This window comes from Liolophura sinensis, chromosome 1 (assembly GCF_032854445.1).
Source record: "Liolophura sinensis isolate JHLJ2023 chromosome 1, CUHK_Ljap_v2, whole genome shotgun sequence".
Classification (NCBI taxonomy): domain Eukaryota; kingdom Metazoa; phylum Mollusca; class Polyplacophora; order Chitonida; family Chitonidae; genus Liolophura; species Liolophura sinensis.
Genome location: NC_088295.1, coordinates 6,120,617 through 6,146,832, shown reverse-complemented (window position 1 = coordinate 6,146,832; position 26,216 = coordinate 6,120,617). Strand labels below are relative to the sequence as shown.

The 26,216-nt window shown below is 40.6% G+C and overlaps 1 protein-coding gene across 1 annotated transcript; it reads left to right on the top strand.

Moving 5' to 3' along the window:
• The first annotated feature begins 3,446 nt into the window (after positions 1 to 3,446).
• On the top strand, positions 3,447 to 5,896 carry LOC135462010 (glutamate receptor 2-like). Its single transcript, XM_064739341.1, has 4 exons — positions 3,447 to 3,771; positions 4,395 to 4,612; positions 5,055 to 5,305; positions 5,689 to 5,896. The coding sequence occupies exons 1-4, from the start codon at positions 3,447 to 3,449 to the stop codon at positions 5,894 to 5,896; spliced, it is 1,002 nt and encodes a 333-aa protein (XP_064595411.1).
• Positions 5,897 to 26,216: the final 20,320 nt, after the last annotated feature.

Sequence of the window (26,216 nt, the reverse complement as noted above, 5' to 3'; positions counted from 1 at the left end):
TATGTTGCAAAACGAGCTCCGTCTCTAACGACTACCTGAATCTGGCATAAAAGTTAATTTATGACAGCCGTGTAAACATCAGAGCCTTTAAAAGTTTGACCAAAATTTAAATTCACATCACATGTACATTTATGATCCGTATTAAATTCCAATATTCCGCGACAAACTGTTCGTCCACGTATCCATCCGCCGGTCTCTTGGACAAGTTCACTCAACACAGGACTTGACCTTGGCATGTTGTTGGTAGCAAGGTTAAGTACATGTACTACAGGCTAGGAGGACATGTTAATGTCCAGCAGTGTATACACATACATGTACTACAGGCTAGGAGGACATGTTAATGTCCAGCAATGTATATACATACATGTACTACAGGCTAGGAGGACATGTTAATGTCCAGCAATGTGTATACATACATGTACTACAGGCTAGGAGGACACGTTAATGTCCAGCAATGTATATACATACATGTACTACAGGCTAGGAGGACACGTTAATGTCCAGCAGTGTATATACATACATGTATATCATATCGGGACATGCACATTACGATTGTCCGTCCGGCGTGCAAGTCTGCTAACAGTAAACATTTATTGGCGATCAAGGTAAATTGTCATCTTTCACCGGATGATTTTTTGAAGATTTCTTAAGATCAATTTATTAACGCGCCAATATTCCTCGATTTGTTCAGAAGAGAAAGTATTTTATAACATCACCACGGAGTCATGAAATTGCATGCACTTTGTACGGCAGGTAAAAAGATTATATTCTATTCAATGCAGAGAAATTGGAGCGTAAGCCTGGATATACAACTGGCAAGATTCATGTTGTTAATGTATACTTTAGTGTTAAAAAAGTGACATCTCTTCAGCTACATCAACCTACATGACCGAGCATCGACGTACTGGAGCGAGCATCAACCTACTGGAGCAAGCATCGACGTACTGGTGCGAGCATCAACCTACTAGAACAAGCATCGACCTACTAGAGCAAGCATCAACCTACTAGAACAAGCATCGACCTACTGGAGCGAGCATCGACCTACAAGGACGAGTCGCAGCAACCAACTGGAGCGAGCAGCATGGACCTTCTGGAGCAAGCATCGACCTACTGGAGCGAGTATCAACCTACTGAAGCGAGCATCGGCCTGCTGGAGTGAGCTTTTAAACTACTGGAGCCAGCAAAAACCCACTGAAGGGAGCATCAAGCTACTGGAGCGGACATCAAGCTACTGGAGCGATCACCGATCTACTGAAGCGAGCAGCATGGGCAGTTCTTGGGAGTTATAGCTTAATGCAAAAATTTATCAGTAGCTGCTGAAAAAAATGTTTTCAAAGTTCACTTTGACTACAAAGTGGCATTCTGCTCTTTATCAAGCAGCATTTGTAGGCTACTTGTAAGGGCTGTTAATCATGTACTTGATTAAATGCAACTAGCGGGCCCATAAGTCCCTTTGTCTGTTGGTCGGTCTGTAATGAGCCCGTTCATGGAACTCTCAGTAAGCCTTTTAATCCGTGAGCCTATAGGTTTGTACGCGAGCCTGTCGGTCTGTCCGTGAGCCTGTCGGTTTGTCCGTGAGCCTGTCGGTCTGTCAGTAATTCGGTCCGTCGGTCTGTCCGTGAGCCTGTCAGTCTGTCCGTGAGCCCGTGGGTTTGTCCGTGACCCTATCAGTTTGTCAGTACGTCGGTCCTTCGGTCTGTCCGTGAGCCTGTCAGTCTGTCCGTGAGTATGTCGATCTGTCAGTAAGTCGGTCCGTTCGTCTGTCCGTGAGCCTGTCAGTCTGTCCGTGAGCCTGTGGGTTTGTCCATGAGCCTGACAGTCTGTTCGTGAGCTTGTCGGTCTGTCCGTGAGTCTGTCGGTCTGTTTGTGAGTCACTACTCCTATCTGGATTACACCTGTTTCCTTTTCTGATCATTCAATTTCCAAATATAAAACTATCAGATAATAAATAGTCACATAATCACGTTTTAAGAGATTATTTTTGAACATCGTTTAGTGTGGATATTTCTTTAAGAAAATATTGAAACTGTGTATTGACAGGCAAGTCATTTGATCGGTGCTGATGAAGAAAAGATCTGTTGTCAGGCATACCTGTGATGTTTGATTCTCTCAGTTGTGGACCGATAAGCATGAACAGATGAGACGTCATGATCACACAAGATAGTCAGAAAATAATGGTTCCCAACTAAATTGACTGATACGTGACTGTAAATTCGGTAGCCTTAAGGTGAAAAAGTTTTACATGTTTTTTCTTGATAATCACAAGAATGCAACTCATCGTTATCAATGAAAACGCCAACGTTAAGCCTTTCCTGTGTAGGCAGATTCAAACACTGATCATTTTTGTAACTCAAACAGTTAATCTGGTCATCAATTCATTTTAAAACATAAATACAACATAATCTATCACTTTTACTGTAAAGTGTTATATATAAGAAATTTGTCAAAATGAAAATATTTACTCAGACCATTCAGAACTTGATTTTGTTTTACATTAGTACATTTGACAACCAGTAAAGTGTGAAATGTATGCAAATATCCTCGAGTGGAACGTGGACCGGATGCAACAGGCCTGCTGTTTTACGGAACACATCAGTGTTCATCGAGCTTTTCTTATCTTAGAGGCTTGTGCATGCAAATTCAAATCTAGAGAGTCAAGCCTGGTTGCCTCACCGTGAATCAAAGCCATATACTAACCAAGTTTGTCAATTCACAACGACCCTTGGCAAAACAAACAAGCTTTCTTCCACGTCAGACGCAAATTGTAGTGTTATTTCTCTCCTGAAAGTGAATGATGGAAAAAATAATTGGTCGGTAACTGGTTGTGGAAATCTTGTGAAAAGTTTACTGTTTTAAACCTTGTCAACTCTTCTGTACCACACAAACTACACTGATACTTCACAAACAAAATTAATTCAACGTTTGATTACACTCTAGCAATCTAAATGCGATGATACATCTCAGTAAGTCGCTGAGAAAATGCTCTTACATCGCATCAGAAACAGCGTGGAATGTGCAAGCACGTTTACTTCAGAAGAAAATCAATGCTACGTTTCCGCGAAGTTCAAAATTTAATTTCTTAGTGCAGAAGATTCTCTTATTTGCAATCATACATTTGAATACATGGAATAGACATGCTCTGTGGGGATAGCTCAGTTGGTAGAGCAGTGGGGAAACCGGAAAACGTGAGTTCGAGTTTCACTTAAGCCAGTATTTTGACTGATCTCAAATTATCAGTGTAGTAAACATATATTTGCTCATATCTTTTGTACTCCACGTTCTGGTTTTTCTAACTTTTCTCCAGTACCATTACTTCTGCAATATTAATTAACTTATATTCCTTCACAGTTTCTCATACTCTACGGTGTCAAACAGATGCACCGGATAGCTTTTAATATTTGTTCATTTCATCGACAAATTGTTTCCCTTTTCTTCAGGAAGCGGAAATGGCTGTCGCTCTTTTCACAATCACCTCGCTAAGAGAGGAGGTAATCGATTTCACCATTCCTTTCAGAGAGGGAAGCACAGGTATTCTCACCCTCTCTCCGGGCTATCAGACCAACAAAAGTCTGTTCCAGATTCTAAAGCCCTACTCCGTACCCGTGTGGATCTGTGTCCTTGGCTCCGTGTTTGTCGTCGGTGTCGCCTCCTTCCTACTTAACAGATTTACGCCATTCCAGAGGAAACAGGAAACTCATCCTTCTGGGGCAAGGTACGAGTCTAGCCTCGAGGACAATATGTGGATGGTGTACAGCTCAGTCACCGAGCAAGGTATGATAGACTAGGGTACACATAGGCATGAGATACATGTAATACCATACGTCTGTAGAAATTGTATCCAGGTACCACTAAAATGTATACTTAACAGAATATTCTGCGACATTTTATCACGATTAACAGATGAAACAAATCCAGTGGAGTGTTTATCATATTTCACCATTGTTCCAAATTTGAAACCAGAAAGTTAGCTTGGGTAAATACAAAGATTGTTGGCTACGGACATAATTCTGTTTAAAACAAGGGCGTATTTCCTTTATCAGCCAGGATGAGTCATCTCACGCGCAATTTCTTTTTCTGATATCTGGAAAGCTATATTTATACCTCAGATCAGACATTTGTCAATACAAGGTTTGACTGCAATTTTTACAAGCCAGTAGTAACTATTGGATGGTGGATATTATATACATGTTTATTTAGACACACCTAGGCGTGTCAATGTTTCCTCGGGAAAAATCCATAGATTTTGTATTTTATTAAAAATATCGATAAATTCGTTCGTTTCATTGGTCCGGAAAACACTCTTTCGTGGTTGTCCACTAATAACTACACAAATGTCTCTATTTCGCACGATATCCAGGTCATCCAGGTCATCACTATGCCTACTCTTATTTCAGGTATCCTACACAGTCCAGAAGCCGTTTCCGGCCGCTGTCTGATTGGATTTTGGTGGCTGTTCACCATCCTGTTGGTGGCCACCTACACCGCCAACCTGGCCGCTTTCCTCACAGTATCTCTACCAGCACCGCCCATTAACACGCTGGGGGAGCTTCTGGCTCAGGAGGAAATACAACCTTTAGTGAGGACTGGAACAAGCTTTGATGATGTCTTCAAGGTGATTATGAGTTCATACAAAGCTAAGTGTAAAAGTCGGATACTTATTGCTTATATGGTTCTACAACGTGTGCGTAGATGTACCACCCAAAAGGACGTCCAATGCTAAAAAAAGCAATTCTTCTTATTGTTAATTCGTGCAAGGTCAGCAAATAATAAGTGTTTGAGCATGACCCATTCTCACTTGTCTCCTGCTAACAATAATAGCTGTTAGAACTTTTAACTGAGCATGTGAGGAGTAGGTACGGCCGTGTGAGCGTCTATTGTGACGAATTGAGTGAACTCAATATACTCCCAGACATTCGTGTTTGGGCAGATGGGCAGATGTTCTAGGTAGATGTATCTATTCTGTCACAAATGAAATTTATATGCTGAACTGCCTATGATTCGGCTGAAGGATTGAAGCCTATATTGTTTTTAACTTTCATGTACAACTCTTACAGGAATCCTCGTCAAAGTTATACCAGGAAATGTGGAGACGACTAAAGCTCTCCCCTCAACTGTCGACAACCTCTGAGCTTATTGAGCTGGTTGAGACGGGGAAATACGCTCTTTTGGGAGACAAACCCGTGTATGATTACATAGCGACCAATAGCTGCAATCAGTTTTCTGTGGCTACCGAAAGTTTTGATTCTGTAGGGTACGGGATTGTCCTTCCACAGGGAGCAGCCTACTTACGGACCGTCAATCATCTGTAAGTTCAACTGGCATTAGGTCAGAAGCACAGAAAAGAAGCTTTGCTTACAGCAGTAAGAAAAGCAGTGTCCATTAGTTTTGCAAGAGGATGGAAAAATTGGTCAGTCCCTCTGCTATGAAGTGTGTAAACAAGAAATATAAAATAAAATAAGGTATCAGTAAATAATAGAAATGGCCACGCCGACTTTGTCACAATTTTTGTCTTTGCACATGGCCACCGCAAGAGTACATATCATTTACTCTATCAATCAGCTACAAATAAGTATTCAAAGGCTTTCGGCACATCAACAAGAAATCATAACCGAACACCTTACCATTACCAATTCTAGGTTTAATAATAATTAGTTTCTTCTCTTGTTCACATATAAATCTATAAAACAGAATACAGAAGATGCACGAGTCGGGATTACTACAAAGGTGGAGAAAAAAGTGGGGGAGTCCACCCAAACAGTGTCGTGTCCCTTCTCCTGACTCCGCTAATAACCTGGAACTGGACAGTGTGGGTGGATTGTTCTTCGCTTACGTTGGTATCATCGCCTTGGCCTGCCTATCTGTCATCGTAGAGATCACAGCAACGAGTCATCGCTAAAGAAGAAATCTAAGCTTCCGTCAAGAGACAGCTTTACAGTTTTCAGCATCATTCACCAAGCTGCTTTTAACTGTTGTACAACTCCACACGTTTCATAAGTCTTAAAGTAGCATTAGTGCATTGTTTGGGCATGTGCAGCAGAACATATCCTGTGTTTTTGTTCCAGTGAGTTCTGTTCAATAGTCTTATTTCGTCAGTGTGAGGACACGGTGTCAAGACATGTAAGCGGAATTAAAAACTTGTCATGTTTGGAAAAAGTCTTGTCATCATATCCTCCATAATTCATTAATTTCATTGAAAAAGAATGATAAATCTTTCCCTCTGTCCGTTATCAACAATGCTTGAACCCAAAATGTTGGTTTTGTTTTTGATTTACTTAATTGGTGTTTTAGGGCTTTCCTAAGAATGTTTTGTTTTCTCACTAGTGGTCAGGAGTATATGCGGACGAAGTCGGATGTCTCGATGTAAACGGCCATTCTTCACCAGATATGTATATAAGCGTCAAGTCCGACATTCCTATACCATTCGTAGTCCGTAAAGGGCGTTCCAAGTCGATAATCGCAGTGTCCATTTCCAAAACAACGTTTAACACTAACTCCCAAAGACAAAGGTATGTAAGAAATTATACAAATAAGAAATAAAGCCGGTAACACACAAGAGAGAAGCGGTCATCAGTTTTCAATGATGCCGGGCAGACAATGAATATTCCAGGCATGAATTCCATATCAAAGTTCATATTCGTAGTCCGTGAATGAGTTCCATATCAAATAACAATTAAACAAGTATCTCAGTCGCGCTTTAATTGCAACTGTTCATAAAGGCATAATGCTGATGTAATTAGCAGGTTAGCCCCAGGTTAAGCGGTATTAGATACAGTTTGAAAATGACGAGCGTTACAGACCCTAACCGATCAGATTGTGATTCAAAAGTAACGGACGATTACGTCTTTCCCGTTAATATGTAAAGACCTCATGCTACAAGAGGCGCCATCTATGATGTTACGCATGACATACAAGATAGACGGTTACACTGGGACACCAGCGCCATCTATGTTGTTAAATACCATGTACGTGATAGATATGTACATAGGGATAACAGCGCCGTCTATGTGGTTGATCACAATGCAGATCGCCAGAGATTCTGAACGCTCTGTCCATACCTGCCAACGAGAGTGTTATACTCATTGTAAAATTTGAGAAACTTAGAATGAAGGCGTTTGATGGAGTATCCTTGACAAACTAGTTTTTGAACTAGCAACTTGTGACGCAGATTAAAGTCATCATAACGCAAGATCTGCCAAATGCTACAAGGCGAGATATGTATACGCCATATGCAGGACCCTTTGGTATATTGCTATCTAAATAATGATAATTTACAATATCAAAATTGAAATTATCCCTTTTGTCGTAAAGGCGGCGTGAAAGGAGACCTTGTTCGTCTTTGTACAGATATAGATCCAAATAAGATGTACTATCAGGACTATCTGTTGTCTCCTTTAAATCCAATGCAGGCGGATAGATTTCCTTCACCGCTTCAGCAATATGGGGATTATTTAACACCAGTAGATCATCAATATACCGCTTGGTGAATGAAAAGGATCGAGCTTTAAAGATATTACTTTTAAGTAATTTCTGCATATAGTTGTATTCATATGAAAACAGGTATAGGTCTGCCAAAAGAGGCGCACAATTGGTACCCATTGCAATACCTATGCACTGTTGGTAAATGGTATCTCCGAATTTCACAAAGATGTTATTAATGAGAAATTCAAGTAATTCAATAAATAATGTAACATCCCATGAGTGGTAACCTTTATAAAGAGTAGAACTAAAGAAAGCCTTATTGCTTCTGACGTTAATGTAACGGTGACCTGTTTTAGTAAAGACCGAGACAATTAACGACGATATTCTTTCAATAAGATCTTTGTGAGGAATCGTAGTATAGAGAGTAGAGAAATCCCATGTGGGTACGTCTTTGTACGGTATATGCATATGAGGATCAAGTTCTTCTGTAAGACGTTTGGAGTTGTTAAGAATCCACGTGCAGTTGACACCTGAATTTTTTTGTTATGGCACAACAATACTTATTCCAAAATGACTTTACTTCTTGTAACGCTCTCGTAAGTAGGGTTGACAAGAGTTTGGTGGTACAGCTTCTTGAACCTGCAATAAATCGAGCCTTGAATGGGGATTTATGCATTTTAGGAATCCAGTAAAGTTGTGGTATTTCTGTGTGACGGGTAGGTATATTTATGCGCCTTTCTTTAAGACAGGTTTTATTTTTGTTAAATAGTTCCTCCAGAGCACATGTAGTAGCAGAATACGTGGATGTCGTTGTAGATGCGCATAGCTCTTGAACAAGAATGTGATAATAATAATTCTTGCAAATAAAGATGACATTATTAGGAGCCTTGTCTGCTACAGTGATGACAAATTTACTATGAAGGTCAGCAAGTGTTTCTTGCACAGTGGGATCCTTCAGAACCTGTTTAACTTTCCTCTGACAGAACCTGTGACAAACCCGCTGGCTAATAGCCGTGGCCGAAGCAAGGGAAGCTGGATTCGATCTTACGGCCTCACAATATCAGAAACACCAAATCATGATAAAATGTGCGCGCATTGAGCCAGGTGCTTTTGTCACGATCATAAGTGCACAGCATTGCTTATCTCTTCCTGTACAGCAACTTTGCTGTACATTTGAATACCGTATTATATGTTCGTTAGTTCTAATATCCACAGACCCCATACATCCTAACAACTGCAACACAAATAAATACAACTTTATTCTAATAAAATACATTCAGTTTTCCTCAAATACTTATACAATCAAGCCTGTACAGTTTTATAGCTGTAAAATACTGTTTCTTGTCAGTTTACCTCAGTCAAGGTTTTATTCTAACTATTCATGTAAATGCATAAATAGTATCAAATTGCATGCCCCATAGCACCATAGCTACCGCAGAATTGAGGGGAGGGGTGGGGTTGGGGAGGATACAGTGATGTCAACTGCAATTTGTTACATGTCGCAGGTCTGGAATTACTCGAAACGAGTAATTTAACATAAAACAACATTAAAGTAATGTACAGGGGCCACGCCTCGAGAATGCTTAGTACACCAGCAGAATCCTGGTTTATGGAGGAATACGATACAGTTAAAGACTTACAACATAGAGAGCAAAACCAGAGCAGTCACGACAGTATGACAGCCGGTAATGATCAAACGTGATCTCCTGTCAATTTACCTCGGTTAGGTTTTTCTTCTAACTGTTCGTGTAAAATGGTGGTATATCAAACGTCCCCTGCTACAATGGCTTCGGCATAATTACGTAAAAATGTGCAATGATGTTAATTACAATCTATTAGACGTCACTGGTCTAGAAATCCAGGATCGCTTTTTGTTCCCTATAAATGTAAATGGGTACATGGATGGTACATGAATTTAAAAAGGATTTTTACACGTTTTTAAAATATTTATCAACTTTAAAAGTACGTGAGCGTGTCATTAAAGTTACATTACATTTCTGAAAACACTCGCTACTTGCAGTATTTTAACCAAAAAAAATGTTTTCGTAAATTCCAGTAAATACGACCAGGCCGAATTAAAATGCAATATAATGTTTACACTATACTCCAATATCTGTAAGTTGTAATTATGTCTGACTTGAAAGGAACACTAATGAGATATAGTCCTTTGTTTTCACCTAACGGACAATAATTTCCCTTAAAATACATCTTCCAGAAAGGCGTTCCGATGATGGCTTCAATGAATCAAATAAATAGATTTTCTACGCACAGAGTCGAACTCTGTGTGTAGAAATACTTTACGATGGATCCTGGCGTCACACGAGTGAACACCAATCAACCGTTCGATTGACCGTTTTGTTGGAGGGGGGCACCGGCGTTGTCACCCAAGAAGCAGAAGTAGTAATAAAATTGAGATTTTGAATTTCCTAACCGAACATGGCAAAATGTTCGATTAAAGACACGTATCATTACCGGTAAGAGAATGTGGAGATTACAAGGCATTCTTTATGTCAGGCTCAAGCCCTTTAGAAGTGGATGTAACCAGGCGATTGGACAATGGCAAGGGAACAATGGTTAAGGAGGCCTCAGAAACGGTTTTCGAAACTGTTCGGAAGATCGTTTCTTGATGCGATTCGTAGAACTCACAAATACCACGTATAATACACTGTGTATATGTGACACAGTTAAAGCTTAAGACATCTGCCGCGCATTAATATCACCACATACTACCAGGAATTAGTCTGAGTACAGATAATTACGCTAGGATTACGAACATCGTTTTCGCCCAAAATCATTGCATTTTCTGGAAGTGAAAACCTTTCCACAGTCGACAAGAAATACCTTCCTGAAATACCTTACTGATTTATTTATTTATTTGTTTATTTATTTGATTGGTCTTGAATGATGTAGTGAAGAATATTTCATTTATACGACGGTTGCCAGCACTATGGTGTGTGGAAACCGGGCAGAGCCCGTGGGAAACCCACGACCATCCGCAGGTTGCTGTGAGTAACTTACCATCAGTCGTGATACATTTCCCATTTTAATGGAAACAAACGTGATAGTCCTTGTTAGTCACCGCTATATTAAATCCATCGATGTTTCAATCCGCAAGTGAGTTTGTGATTTTGTCTTTTTAGTTAACGTCATTAAGCATGATTAAAATGGCTTATTTATGTCGCTTACCTTCCAGCTTCGCACCAAAAACTTCACTTCTTTAAAGTTGCTCCAAATGGCGCCAAGCTTGTCACGAGTTAGGGGTCTGCAATGAGAAAACGTTATATCAATATTTCGGTGAGGCCAACTTATTAACTGTAAAAATTATAAATAAACGCATAGCCAGTATGTCTGCAGAGGTCCTCTCCCTTCTGTGTTGAAAGGTAGTCACACTCCACAATTAACTTTCTGTTTATACACGTGTTAATGGTCTGGTTTACACCACTGTTCCTACATTTCCGAGCCCCGAACGCTCCTGGCCTGAAATAACTCCACTCAAATTCCTGATATAGATTGACTGATGAAACATTTGACAAAACTGCTAAACAAACAGTATGGGGTAAAACACTCCCATTCAGAGGTCGGGGAATCAGGGCTGTGTACTGAATGTGCAAGGTACATCCTGAAACCCACACGAATTTGTTCCTACTGTGAAAGTTTGAAGTCTCTGCCACAAAATGTTAACACTTAACAAGCAGAAAAAAATGTAAAAAAAGGTAGCCCAAAGGTACGAAACAAATTATGTCTAAAAATATCATGGGATTACATTCTTCTTCATTAATTCATCACTTGTGGGGTTTTAGCCAGGTGAAGAGCCCATGGCGTGAGGATGACTGAGCGTGTTGCATTGGCTATTTTATGACTTCGATGTCTTTTCTCAACAGAATACTTTAGAAGCAGGAAGCTGGTTTAGTTGAGAAGTGGACAAAGAAGTGGTGCGGACAGCCTAGCCAGTGGCTGTACCCTCAAGTCGACAAGGCTAACAGCCTGGGATTGGATAGCCTGGGCGGATTGTTCCAGCCTCGGTATCGTCGCCCTAGCCAGAACTCCTGGATATGACAACAAGACGTCTTAAGAGTTTACTTATTTACACGTTTGTTGGACTATTCACATGTAGGCTTTGTATCCGACAAAAATAGGATAACTGTTTGGAATGCAATGGTTCTTTTATGAGCACTTGAATGTTTATGCTCCTTTCAGTTTCGTTTAATAGGTACACTCTTTGTAAAATTTGTTTGGTAATTGTGTACCTAAGTAAAATAGACACTTTTCATCTAGATACATATATTTACTTCGATCATTTTTTTGTCTGGTCAAATCGTGATACAAATGGATGTCGTTTATTTCCAACGTATGTTGTTAGCTATGATAATAAAAATAAACTTCCAAAATGTAGATAGAGTGTAATGTGATCAGACTTTATAGCAGTATATTTCTCGTGCTCCATGCCTATCCCCTTGTTCTCTTTATTTATTTTCCCATTGTCTCAACTTATAATCTTTTTTTCATGACTTCTTTTCTTGTTTCATGACCTGAAAACTGTTTGGACAAAATTAGTCATAAAAATGTCCAAACTGGACGCAAACTAGATAAGGTAAAGCCGTGTACTGTGTTGATTAATTATGATCAACCGTTATCATGCAAGGTCCCTAAAACTGTCTGGACAAAACGGCCTCAATCTTGAAAATCGAACTTATTCTGCAACTTTCTAGGAGAAAGGCATGCATCAAGTTACATTTCAGTGCAATTAACCGTCTTGAAAAAAATTCATACTAATTATTTTAAATAAATGTTACACTTGTAACACATTATTGAACCATTTATTTCAGTAGAGGTAATAGATTTCAGTGGAATTTGAAACAGCGTCACAACAGACCTCAACCACAGTCGATTATTAAGGATTTACTTATTTATTTGATTGGTGTTTTACGCCGTACTCAAGAATATTTCACTTATACGACGGCGGCCAGCATTATGGTGGGTGGAAGCCGTGCAGAGCCCGGGGGTAACCCACGACCATCCGCAGGTTGACTATTAAGGAGCCCGTTTTACAATGCTTACGCAACGCTACGTCGGGCCAATTTACCATGGTGACGTATGTTTTCCATGTGTTGTAATGAAAGTTACGCCTGGTGCAAATTGCAAATGCTACGCAAAACGAGCCTCCAGTAATTTTCATTTGGGAAATAGAAAAGGGATATTGCCAAAAGTGTGTGCTTTAATACTTTTCCAGTATTTACTTTTAGGAATATTTTATATCTCAAAATTATTTCTCTTTTTCATGCATATTTTCGTCAATGGTCGGAAGTGTTCGGGGTTGACGTTATGGTAAAATTAACTGCTAAATCGCACCAGATTAGTGCCTAGATTTAGATTTGGACTGACGGCTGTGATCTTACAAGGAATGTAGTTTAAAACAATTTTACCGTCCATCACAAGATTTCATATTTAAAGAAACATCCAAAACCGCATATTTAAAAATAAAAACCATACATTTCATGTGTCTTTTGAGTCAAAATTCAGAGTCTGATTTACTATATACGGGTTAATAGCACATAATTGACAAGGGTTTAATCTGTGTAAGCATTGGTGTATCTGCTTAAACATTGCGCTGGCACCAGAAGACTAGTGACTGCTCGTCGTCAAATGTCTAAGAAATTGTTACTTATGACGTATATGTAAAACCCCGATCCTAGGCCTACATTTATACACATAATTAATCTATACCTAAACAGTAACGTGAGTATGGCCGTGAGTAGAGATAATTGAGATCTTGGTGCTGAGGAAAATGAATCAGTCAGAAAAGGAAGTGTTATTCTTTTTATTCATTACATCACGTAGGCAAAAAGTGGTCATTTTGTGTTTATGTTTTAATCTTATCATTTAATGTTTAAATTGCACTGTTTAAATATATACTATTATGTTTGAGTCTAATAAGAATGTTAGGGTCTAGATTGCTCATGTTAATGCTCTATACTTTCCAGTGGATTGTCAATTGTGTCTTGGTGCCACAGGTACATTTACATGTACATATATAAGATCATGACACCGTGTTACTGTATAAAATTTTTTTAAAATTCATGTGAAGTTTTATTGTTTTGTAATTTATTTTGGCCCATGTTAAGAAAAAACTCAGTTTCGACGTATCCAAATTGATACACGCATCAAATATCATACAGCTAATTTCTACAGGTTATATTTTGAAACAAACCTCATCTCTGCCATACAGTATAAAGGCGAAGGTTCCCTTTAAATGTGTTTGAGTTTCAGTTATTTTCACACAACTTATCACACGTATAAAAGACTACGACATAAAGAGTAAATCCAGCGCAGTAAAGGCAACGTGATAGTTGGCAAATGGTCGCATTTATTACCGGTGAAATACGACCTGTTTTCAATTTACCTCAGACAGGATTTTAATTTATTTATTTATTTATATGATTGGAGTTTTACGCCTTACTCAAGGATATTTCACTTATACGGGGAAACACACGACCATCCATGCGGCCGGAGAGGAAGCCAGCATGAACTGGACTTGAACTCACGGCGACCGCAATGGTGAGAGGTTCGTGGGTCATTGCGCCGCGCTGGCGTGCTAACCACCTTGGCCACGGAGGCCGCCTTAGGGTTTTGAATGTTCTACCACCATAACAAGTAGAATTGGGTAATTACGTGAAGACACCTACAGTTTGGGCTTGTTGTATATAACATGACCAATTCCTGGAACCCGCAAAGCTTGGAGTGGACACACATGGCTGCCATTATGCAAGTCTTGTACATGAGTTGGGTGAACTGCCCTGGTGGAAAGATCTTTCTCTGTGTTGTTACCACCCAAAGTGTCTGTATTATAAAGAGATGGCTTGTTCGAAATACACGACAGTTTAGCCGCACAAAAAGTAACCAAAACCAGCAGATTTTATTTCACAACAATTTATTAGCTTTAACAAGAACAGATAATAAGACTTATACAAATACTAAAGTACTTAAGTTTAACAAGAAAGGATAGCAGTATCTATACAAATACTAAAGTACTTACGGTGTCAAGTCCAAACGGACGCATATATTCCACATTATATACCACACAGGCATAAATGCTCAGAGGCAAATTCACAAGAGGGAAAATCCACAGTATAACTGAGCGTATGACGAAATATACACAAAATTCCACAGACAGGGTCCGTGTACTAATAAGCACTGTGTATACAAGAGCACAAATTAAACATACAAGTTCAGACTGAACAAGTGTTCGGTGGAGATATAACAAAGCCAGAGGCTATAAAGACACCAAAATTCAGCACAAAAGGCCTACTAAAGTAATACACAGCAAAAGCATCCAAACTCTCAATAATTCTCCTTTCTCTCTGTTTGACCTGCTTTCATAGGTCTTATATAGCCTGGTGGAATTGTCTAGAATAAGAAAATTCCTGAACACTTGATGTAAACAAACAGGCACCGAACTGAGCGCATTCTTGAATACTCTAAGGTAGAGGCAGACAGCAGGCGCTGAACTCAGCATTATGTAAACAGTGGCAAGCTAAATTTAGAAACTGACGGCAGTCGTGCACATAACAGTGTGTACTAAGTTTTATCACTGACTGCGACTGACGACTTTTCGCGAAACGGGGGCCAGTGATGTCAGTTTACAATTGGCAATAGCATATTAGGCCTACATTTACAGGACAATATGTTACATACATATAAAGTTGCGTAAAGCTCAGCTAGAATACGCCGATGACACATGCATTAACAACTGGAACTGATCATTGCAGTTGTTTAAACTCTTGGATAGGTTCTGTCCAATAGCGGGCTGAACGACATGAACAGTGTGTTTTAGTCTTCGACGATCTGAGATTGAAGACTGGGCTTCATCAGTAATAGTCAGACAAAGGGTTTCCATCAGAATAACCAGGGTCTTTCAGTCGTTGGGGATTATGGCCCTAAGATCATGGGTGTTTAGGGAAATTATAATGCATCTGGTCAAAGAAGATAATTCTGTCTGTATCCCTGGAATGATCAATGAGGGGGGAACAGATTAACTGTGATATGAAGGATTTGAATCAGTTGTCACTGCTGCGGAATGTTGATCTTTGATTGGTAATAATAACCGAGCATCAGCAGCACAAAACTTATCTGAACGTCGGCTGTTGGTCTTCAGTCGACAAGAATTATTATTCTTAAACTTTTGATTTCATAACGTTTGATTTGAACTCTAGTGTAATGTGTAGCTTGTCTGGAAAAACCAATACACCTTTAATCTACGGGCCCAACTTCTTCAGATGTAAAAAAAAACTCAAAAACAGTCGTCTGTATGTGTGCTGAACCGTTGGCCTCCTTTCCTGTGTTGAAGCATTTGCTAGGGCATCGTGTGTCCAATTGTTTTATTTTGTCCATACATGATTTCTTGTTTTTTCATTGCAAACGTAGCCAAATTATATATGTTGTTATATATATTTGTAAATTAAAAGCGTGTCAAATGAATGACACCCACGACATAGTCAAAAGTACGTTAAGACATCATAAGCTGGTATCAGCTGCAGAATATTACGCGCATTTTGATGAAAAACAAAAAATGACAGAGAGATTGTGTGCCTTCGTGTTGGTTGTGTTGGTGTGCTGCGTGCAAGCTTTTGGGAAGTCCCTGACAAGGCGTAGAAAATGCTGATAACACTCTCGGGTGTTAAATGCCCACCTCAGTGACAGCTGACTGGCCTGTTCATCTCGGGTGCTAAATACCCACCTCGGTGACAGGTGACTAGCCTGTTCATCTCGGGTGCTCAATACCCACCTCAGTGACAGGTGAATGGCCTATTTATATCGGGTGCTAAATACCCACCTCAGTGACAGGTGACTGGTCTGTTCATCTCGGGTGCTCAATACCCACCTCAGTGACAGTTGAATGGCCTGTTCATCTCGGGTGTTAAATACCCACCTCGGTGACAAGTGAATGGCCTATTTATATCGGGTGCTAAATACCTACCTCAGTGACAGGTGAATGGCCTGTTCATCTCGGGTGCTAAATACCCACCTCTGTGACAGGTGAATGGCCTGTTCATCTCGGGTGCTAAATACCCACCTCAGTGACAAGTGACTGGCCTTTTCATCTCGGGTGCTAAATACCCTCTTCAGTGACAGGTCACTGGCCTTTTCATCTCGGGTGCTAAATACCCTCCTCAGTGACAGGTGAATGGCCTTTTCATCTCGGGTGCTAAATACCCTCCTCAGTGACAGGTGAATGGCCTGTTCATCTCGGGTGTTAAATACCCACCTCAGTAACAGGTGACTGGCCTTTTCATCTCGGGTGCTAAATACCCTCCTCAGTGACAGGTGACTGGCCTTTTCATCTCGGGTGCTAAATACCCACCTCAGTGACAAGTGACTGGCCTTTTCATCTCGGGTGTTAAACACCCACCTCAGTGACAGGTGACTGGCCTGTTCATCTCGGGTGCTCAATACCCTCCTCAGTGACAGGGAATGGCCTGTTCATCTCGTGTGTTAAATACCCACCTCAGTGACAGGTAAATGGCCTGTTCATCTCGTGTGTTAAATACCTACCTCAGTGACATGTGAATGGCCTGTTCATCTCGGGTGCTAAATACATCCCTCAGTGACATGTGAATGGCCTGTTCATCTCGGGTGCTAAATACACACCTCGGTGACAGGTGACTGGCCTGTTCATCTCGGGTGTTAAATACCCACCTCGGTGACAAGTGAATGGCCTGTTTGTCTCGGGGTGCTAAACACTCATCTCAGTGACAGGGAATGGCCTGTTCATCTCGGGCGCTAAATACCTACCTCAGTGACAGGTGAATGGCCTGTTCATCTCGGGTGCTAAATACACACCTCGGTGACAGGTGACTGGCCTGTTCATCTCGGGTGCTAAATACCCACCTCGGTGACAAGTGAATGGCCTGTTTGTCTCGGGGTGCTAAACACTCACCTCAGTGACAGGGAATGGCCTGTTCATCTCGGGTGCTAAATACCCACCTCGGTGACAGATGACTGGCCTGTTCATCTCGGGCGCTAAATACCTACCTCAGTGACAGGTGAATGGCCTGTTCATCTCGGGTGCTAAATACCCACCTCGGTGACAAGTGAATGGCCTGTTTGTCTCGGGGTGCTAAACACTCACCTCAGTGACAGGGAATGGCCTGTTCATCTCGGGTGCTAAATACCCACCTCGGTGACAGATGACTGGCCTGTTCATCTCGGGCGCTAAATACCTACCTCAGTGACAGGTGAATGGCCTGTTCATCTCGGGTGCTAAATACACACCTCGGTGACAGGTGACCGGCCTGTTCATCTCGGGCGCTAAATACCTACCTCGGTGACAAGTGAATGGCCTGTTTGTCTCGGGGTGCTAAACACTCACCTCAGTGACAGGGAATGGCCTGTTCATCTCGGGCGCTAAATACCCTCCTCAGTGACAGGTGAATGGCCTGTTCATCTCGGGTGCTAAATACACACCTCAGTGACAGGTGAATGGCCTGTTCATCTCGGGTGCTAAATACACACCTCGGTGACAGGTGACTGGCCTGTTTGTCTCGGGTGCTAAATACCCACCTCGGTGACAAGTGAATGGCCTGTTTGTCTCGGGGTGCTAAACACTCACCTCAGTGACAGGTGAATGGCCTGTTTGTCTCGGGGTACTAAACACTCACCTCGGTGACAGATGACTGGCCTGTTCATCTCGGGTGCTAAATACCTACCTCAGTGACAGGTGAATGGCCCGTTCATCTCGGGTGCTAAACGTTGAAGCAGGCAATTATTAGTACCTGGTAAAAGCATTTCAGTGTTCAAATTAAATACAAAGTGACACATATTTAAAATCTGTGGTGATCTGTTTCAGATCGTCAGAGCTGTTAATGTGTATCATATTTAATAAGATAACCTATAGATATACCAAACTGCTGTCATCGGGGAGACGAATTTATTTACTACAACAATCGCATCCATAGGTAGCTTTCTCTGTCTGTCTGTCTGTCTGTTTGTCAGTCGGTCGCTCGACCAGATCCACATTTTGCGAGATATCAAAGCCAATGTGACATTGTGCTTGGTTTAAAGTATTTTAGTAAGGTATGGGAACTGATTTTGTGGCATGGTTTGGAAACTGACACCATGGTATCATAGAGGATGGTGTGTTGTAAATGGTAAGTCACTCCCATACCTGTGATGTTTATAACTGATTCGGCTCCGCACTTTCTAGAAGGACATTGATCTGAAAGTGAAATAGCTCGCTATATTACGGTAGCGCACCTTTACATTACCCTTACATGTAGTTGTAAAATGCATGACCCTATCTGGTTGCTCTGAAAGAAATAGTCACCAACACAGACCTCTAAGTCTGCTGTTATTTGCTGATTTAAATTTTTTTGTCTTCAGTCATTAGGAATTCATCCATGCATGGGTGACACTCACTGATCAGTGATAACTTCTTGTAAGCTCTGTTGAATCTTACATGCAATCTTACATTTATTGAGACTTACATGCAAGGAAATTTGGCAAAGTGATGCTATTATTTTTCTCTTTCTTTTATTTGCAGAATACATTTTGCTACTTATCTAAAGCACCTCAAGTATTATGTCACGGTAGAAGGTTAAGTAACAAGTCATGTTTATAGTGAATGTTTCTAACTCAGAGAACGAATGGTGAGTGAGTGAGTGAGTGCTTGGGGTTTAACGTCGTACTCAACAATTTTTCAGTCATATGACGACGAAGGAATCATTAGGGTGCATGCACGTGTAATGTGCCTCCTTGTTGCAGGACGGATTTCCACCGCTCTTTTATTTAGTGCTGCATCACTGAGACGACTTACCGAAGGCAAGTAAGCCGTCCCGCCCGAGCCATTATACTGATACGGGTCAACCAGTCGTTGCACTATCCCCTTCATGCTGAACGCCAAGCGAGGAAGTTACAACTTCCTCTTTTAAAGTCTTAGGTGTGACTCGATCAAGGATTGATCCTGGATCTACCGGTCCCGAAGCGGACGCTCAGAACGAATGGTAACGATGACGTCTATCATACTGCAGCTGGTTTGCTCTCCTGCCGTACGTGGGAACGTCCGACAGCAACTTGCGGATGGTCGTGGTTTTCCCCCTTGCACTGCCCGGTTCTCTCCCACCACAATGCTGGCCGCTGTCGTATAAGTGAAATATTCTTAAATACGGCGTAAAAACACCAATCAAATAAATAAATAAATATTATATTGCACAATATTAAATTGGAAACAACTTAAAGGACACTAGATTCCTATATTTATGCATGGAGTGTAGCCCACAAACACATGATTTTTGCACGTTTCTGCAAATTAATGTATGTTCTGCAGGTGTCATATTACGCATGTAATTCTTGAAATGTTAAAAATGCACAACAGGATCTGCAGGGTTTTCAATTATTTACACATGATGGATGTGTTGTCAAAAAATGTATGTATAACATCGAGTGTAACCAATATAAATTCCAACACTGATGTGATATGCCATTTTTACGGGACTTTATACAGACGTATACAGACATGTGGTGGCAGAAGACGGACCCATGTCAAACGGTTTGCCGCAGTATTTTGGTTGTGGTCGTGATAACGCCGTGTTTTTACATGTCAGGAAGAGACCAGAGATGAGCGATACACGGCTTCAAGCAGACATGTACCCAGTATCGGTGAGTTCATGGAAATTGACGAGGCTGTAACAAAGTGTTACTTCCTGATTCTCTTCAACTATCATCTCAATAAGGATCCCTACCGCATATCTGGAGACAATAAAGCAAAGTCGCAGTTCGGACGGCTGCCAGTTGTTAACGTCTCAAAGTGTCTGAAGATATCGCAGCTCATGGCGTTTGAGTGCGTATTCTCACTTAAGACAAGTGTAAAAATGTCTTACAGTTTAATTTTATTTGGCTTGCGTTTTCTTATACGAGCTAACGACATCGAGCATTTAAATTAGAGGTAATGCACATAAAATAATAACTAAATAGTCTGTTGTGGATGTTTTGGGTGAAATTAATACCAAAAGTGCACATAAAATCAGACATCTTCAAGCATGCCTTTGCATCTTTACTAATATTTGTTTATAGATTATTGTTTTTCTCAAGGATCTGTCAGCAAAATTCAGAACGGCATCCACCCAATAAATCACAATACAGATGCCCGTCTGAATAAAGTCTGTTGTGTTATATTTATACTGTAACTTTGCAAACGCCTTTTCTTCACTTCCGTCTAAAGGAGTGTTGTACAGCGGCGCCACAATGCCATGTTTCTCCAAGGAGGGTATCCGGTCCACCATGTCCCAAGCCGTCGACAGCCCGCGTTTAGAGGTTCTGTGGAGGGAGGTGAACTATACCAGCTCCGTGTTTGTTACAAAGGACGGTGAGGCCATCAGCAGGATATTCCATTATGTAGCTTAATGATACATGAAAATATCTCTCTGCTAAATTTCCGGCTTACTCTATCCTTATACTGCATAAAGTAATGATATACTTGTATTACGCGTTTCACAGCAAACATTGCTCTAGCTACCATACTATTATCAAACAAATTTGTTGGGGATTATCAATTTCCAGGTCAAAAATTTCCACAACTGTTTCGTCCTTAGCCATCAATGTCTAATTTAACTTGCTTGCATCTAGTCATAAATTAGTGATAATGTACTAACACAATTAGTCAGTGCCACGAGATATTGATAATGATACTGTTTTGCTAAGCCACGGTCAGAAATTGTCAATCCCATACAGTGACTGGGTTAAAATGTCACATGGTCAGACCTCACCGCTCAACTATATATCAAATTCGTTATGTTATTTTTCAAGAGAGGATGCGTACAATAGCTATTATTTTAGAAGGCAACACTTAATTGAAGTATATGTCAGATCAAACATGCATTAAACATTGTCCAAGAAAAGAGTTCTTTTATTTTTAGGCAACATCCAGGCAAGTTTTGTTGCTCTGAAAATGTCACATTCTACGGGTATTGTTTTTCTTCAAAACTCTCGTTTAGGACTATAATGATCTGTTGAATGGTACAATTTAACCATGATCAGTAACAGTCACAGTCTAGCCTTGACTGAGATAAATAGTTCCTTAGTCGCACTTCACCAACTAATGTTTCCCCAACTACATATCGAATACAAGCCAATCTTCGAGAGAAGGGCAAACAACATCTTTTTCAGAGTTAGATTTGGAAGTACCGGTATTACCGATACGGTTATGCTACCACAATCATGACAGTTTAACCTTTTTTTACAGTGTGTGGCCTTGTGGAGGCGGGTGTCCGAGGCCTGGTCACAGTCCTTCCTCACTCACAACAGGCGATGGTCATCTCACAGGCCGAGGCTCTCCACCTTCCCAACTTGGTGATTGACCTGCGGCCTTTCAGGTCACCACTATGGAAAGACTTCTCTGTTGAGCTTAATCCACCATCCGCCATCAACAGTCACATGATCAAAGACATCTTATCTACTCTTGGCTGGAAAACCGCCACTATTATTTTTGATGACGTCATAGGTAGGGACTATTTTTTATTCTTTGCCGCTATCGTTTGATACACTGGCTTGATATTCTGTTCGTCTGTCTATCTGTCCTCTCGGTCTTTCGGGCGTTTGTTCAGGTGGTTATTTCTGTTCATTTTAGTGCCATACTTTTTAACTTTTGGTTCGGTCAGTGTAAGGTTTATAACTTATCTGATGCGAAGATGTCAAATGTCGATTTTACGCATCAGATACAGAGCTTTTCATGTAGCATGGCCACGCACTTAACGTTTCACTCACGTCAGCACCAATATATGTTTGTGAAGGATAGGTTTCCGAGAGATCTGAGACTAGAGATTTTCGTAAACAGTGTATCTCAATCATTAATTCCGTTGTTCCGTCCCGTTTGTTTTTCGAAAGATTCAAGCCACTCCGATGAGTTACAGAGAGAGTTACAGCAACAGCTACCACACATGCGCATCTTTTATCTAACCTTGACTTCAGGAAACTATATCCAGGTGATTTCCTCAACTGCGTTCGTTCCAAGACTCAACCAGCAGCTTGTTTACATTGGACGGGGACATGTTTGGAGGAGATTTCTGACGCAGGTGCGCCTAGTGTTCATTTTCAGCGGTTGCATGTGGCAGATAATGTCCCGGTGTCAGTAACAGCCGGCTTTCTCTGCGTGGGAGGATGGCTTTGAGCAAGGACTGGCGACTTATATACGTTATAGCAAAGTACGCTTCAAATGGACCAGAATCATGGGAAACACAAATAATCGCGTGCAAGGTGTATATGCCAAGTATGGGAGATGGACATGTGATTCATGTAGATTGAACACATAATATCTATCTAGGATAATGCTCCTGTTGCCATTCAGTCCTTTGGCCTGCATCATAAGATAAAGCACAGTACATTACTCTAAAATCCCTGGAATATTTCAATGCAATTTTTTAAGAATTATTTGATTTCAGATGGTTTTGTTTATTTTTTCTCACTCAGTTTGTTATTCTCACCTGGAGGTACTGTTTCCTAGTTGTCACGCCATGTTTTGGCACTTGTATATTATCATGTAGTCTGTGTTCCTTGCTGTGGCTGCTATAATTTATACAGTCTGTTGATTTCTTCAGGAAACTGATCTTCTAAGAGAGGATTTCTTCTGGATCGTGATCTCGGATGTGACGCACAGGAAGCCCTGGTGACACTGAAGGCGGATGTACACGCCAATGTGGTGTTTGTGACGGAGAAGTGGAGAGATTGTATGGAGGAGTCATGGCAAGAACGGATGGGAGCCATCCATGACATCCGAAACCTAACTGTGAGTCAAGTATGGGCCATCTTTTGAATTTTCTGAATGATGTACATATAACCTTTGCTAAAGAAAAGCAGCAAAATCAGGAGAGCGAATCAGCGGCTGCCATTTAATCGCAATATTCAGATAGTTACACCTTTTTATATAGTACAAATGGACCACATCGCGCATTAACATATGCAGTGAAATACATAAACACATGTAAAGAATAACAAGTCATAAGTGTAGAAACTCAACATACCAGCGGGTGAGAAGACGCTCACGATTTTTCCACGATCTTGTTTTCGCCGTAACCCACTAATCTTCCACAAGCATGATATGGAAGTTGGCGTGTCACACGTGACAAAGTTTGCCAGTGGCATGTGAAAGGTGAATGCTTAGCCTCAGGCACTCGGGTTTCTTTGAGTTAGACAACTTCGGGACGTCGTGTAGGTGCAAAACTCTTCAGTATGGCGTTAATCAACAGTTATGTTTAACTGGGCCGCTTTTTCTCCCGTGCTGAGGGAACTTAAGTATTATTATTCTGAAAGACGCTGTTTTTCCCTGCGGTGAGGGACCTTAACTATTATTATTCTGAATGACACTGCTTTCCCTACTGTGAGTGAACTTAAGTGTTATTATTCTGAAAGACGCTGTTTTTCCCTGCGGTGAGGAAACTTAATTATTATAATTCTGAATGGCACTGTTTTTCCCTGCGGTGAGGAAACTTAAGTATTATAATTCCGAATGGCGTTGTTTTTCCCTGCGGTGAGAAAAGGTAAGAATTATTATTCTGAGAGACGCTGTTTTCCCTGCGGTGAGGAAGCTTAAGATTTTTTGTTCTTAATGGTATATTCTAAGTAAGGCTTCCATTCAAATTATGTTGCATATCTCAAATGTAAGGTTTGGCAATAGTGAAATTTTGAGTTGGAACTCTTTTACCGATAATTTAAGGTAGAAAAGCCCAATTGTATTATGCGACCTGTCAAAAATGTAAGACAAATATTTTTGATCACATTTTTCCTTTAAGTCTGAAAAAGCTTCCCAAAAACTAATTCAGAGTTGACGAACGATTGAGATAATTGAAGCGCTGAACGTTTGTGAACTTCAGAAGCGCCTAAAGGAATTAGATGTTATTTGTTTCTGGAACAGCGTGAGACAGGTGATTGATAAATTATTGTCAAGACAGACTTCCTAGCATTTTCACAAGTCACTTTAAACAATAGATTTGGCTTTACCTTTAACGACAAAAGAGTTTAATCTCGAAGCTCCAGTATTCAGCATAGAATATGCAAACATACTGAATATAAAAAGAACAAAATTTCACGACCAAATTGGTTCGTGAAGTACAACGATGTCGTTGTCCCAACTAGAACTAAAGCTTTTTCTCTGATATTCCAGGTACTTGAGGAAATGCTACAGAATTCGTTAAAATGGTTTTCCAACCGTCTACCCGAGAACCGCTGTCTGACCAACTCTTCACAGCCAAACTGCTCTGTGTTCCACCCATCTCCATTGTCTAATGACTGTCGTCTACGAGACATGGTAAACCGGAATTGTTTCCTTTTATATTTAAAGTTTGTTAAGATTTATTGATTTCTTTGCTTTTTCATCTGACTTTGATTTGTGGCCAAAGATAAACTGTGGCTTAAAGCCTCTATAAAACTGATTCCGTTTAGGTGTATCAATCCATTTCCGTTTGATCAGTGACTCGTGGAACTCCGTAGGCTAGTGGTTAGCGTACCTGGCTTTCTTTCTGGTGGAAAGGACCGTAGCAACTTGCGGATAGTCGTGGGTTTCCCCGGGACTCAGTTTCCTCCCACCATTATACTAGTCGCCACCGCAAAATATTCGTGAGTATGACATAAAACATCAATCAGATAAATAAATCAACTCCTGAGCAAGGTAATGTGTTAAATTGAGGGTATCTTCTACTTCTGCTACTTCATAAAGGGTGTGGTTTCGTCAGTTGACTGCCACCTACATTAGTTTTGGACTTTTTTCATCCGTTTTTCTTGCTGATTTTACTTGTAGGACACAAAGCTTGTTTTCTCAAGTTTAGGAGAGACGATAACAGTGGATTATGAAATGTTCAGCTTCTTTCACGACAAAGAAGCCACCCTCAATCGCAGCGGCGATTGGAGTATGAAACATGGCTTGGTGACAGTCAAGAAAAACCTATTCCTTAACGCTTTCCATGACTTTGGGTCTCAGCCCGTCCTAGTAGCTTCCACCAATGTGAGTTACACGTAATTACAAACAATATTTAGACATTAGGGAGTCTTGTACTTGTACGTATTATCGAATTTTTGCACCTTATACATATGGATGCAGTTGCAAAGATCAGCCAGTTATATAAGTGATAATGAATGTCAAAACTTCATACGTACACATGTATCTACAATAGCAAGTGTTTCATACCAGTGATTACGGTCTTTTAACATGTAGTGGTTCATATATATAAAGAGAGAGCAGACAGAGTATATAACCGTACCGCACCGGATAGTAATTCTCTTTCTTTTACAATCTTTCTTACAATATGCAGGTTAATTTATGATTTCTTTTGCTTTTTGTATCATCTAGAGCCCACCTTTCACGTCTGAAGTTGTAGAAAATGGCCGTAAAAGCTACATTGGTTTCTCCATCGACGTTTTAAATGAACTCGCGTATCGCATGGGATTCAAGTAAGAGAAAAATGAGTTGTACACAATGCTCTCGTTGGGTCTTTGTATACGAATAAACGCACAAGACAAAAACAGAGAGCTCATGGAAACATTTCTTCTTCTCGTCATAGAACAAATAGACTTGTTCTAAAAATAAAACTGCAGACAGGAACATAACTGAAAGAAGACGAAATGCTATATTCCTTTTTTACGTCAGTATCCATTTAAAAGCGGAAACTACGGCTAATTCTGAAAACTTGACTTTTAAATCAACTATGCTGAGGTACACTACGCATCTTTATCGTGAGTGAACAGGATGTAAGTCTTAAACTGCGGATTTTTTCATTTTCACGCAGATTCTGGTTATTCTCAGCATGATATAACAAGAA

What these genes read in the sequence shown, in the direction of transcription:
- LOC135462010 (XM_064739341.1), top strand. Translation starts at nt 3,447, where the DNA reads ATGGCTGTCGCTCTTTTCACAATCACCTCGCTAAGAGAGGAGGTAATC. An exon ending in CAGCTCAGTCACCGAGCAAG is followed by an intron (nt 3,772 to 4,394) that starts GTATGATAGACT and finishes CTCTTATTTCAG; the next exon opens with GTATCCTACACAGTCCAGAA. An exon ending in TTACGGACCGTCAATCATCT is followed by an intron (nt 5,306 to 5,688) that starts GTAAGTTCAACT and finishes TCTATAAAACAG; the next exon opens with AATACAGAAGATGCACGAGT.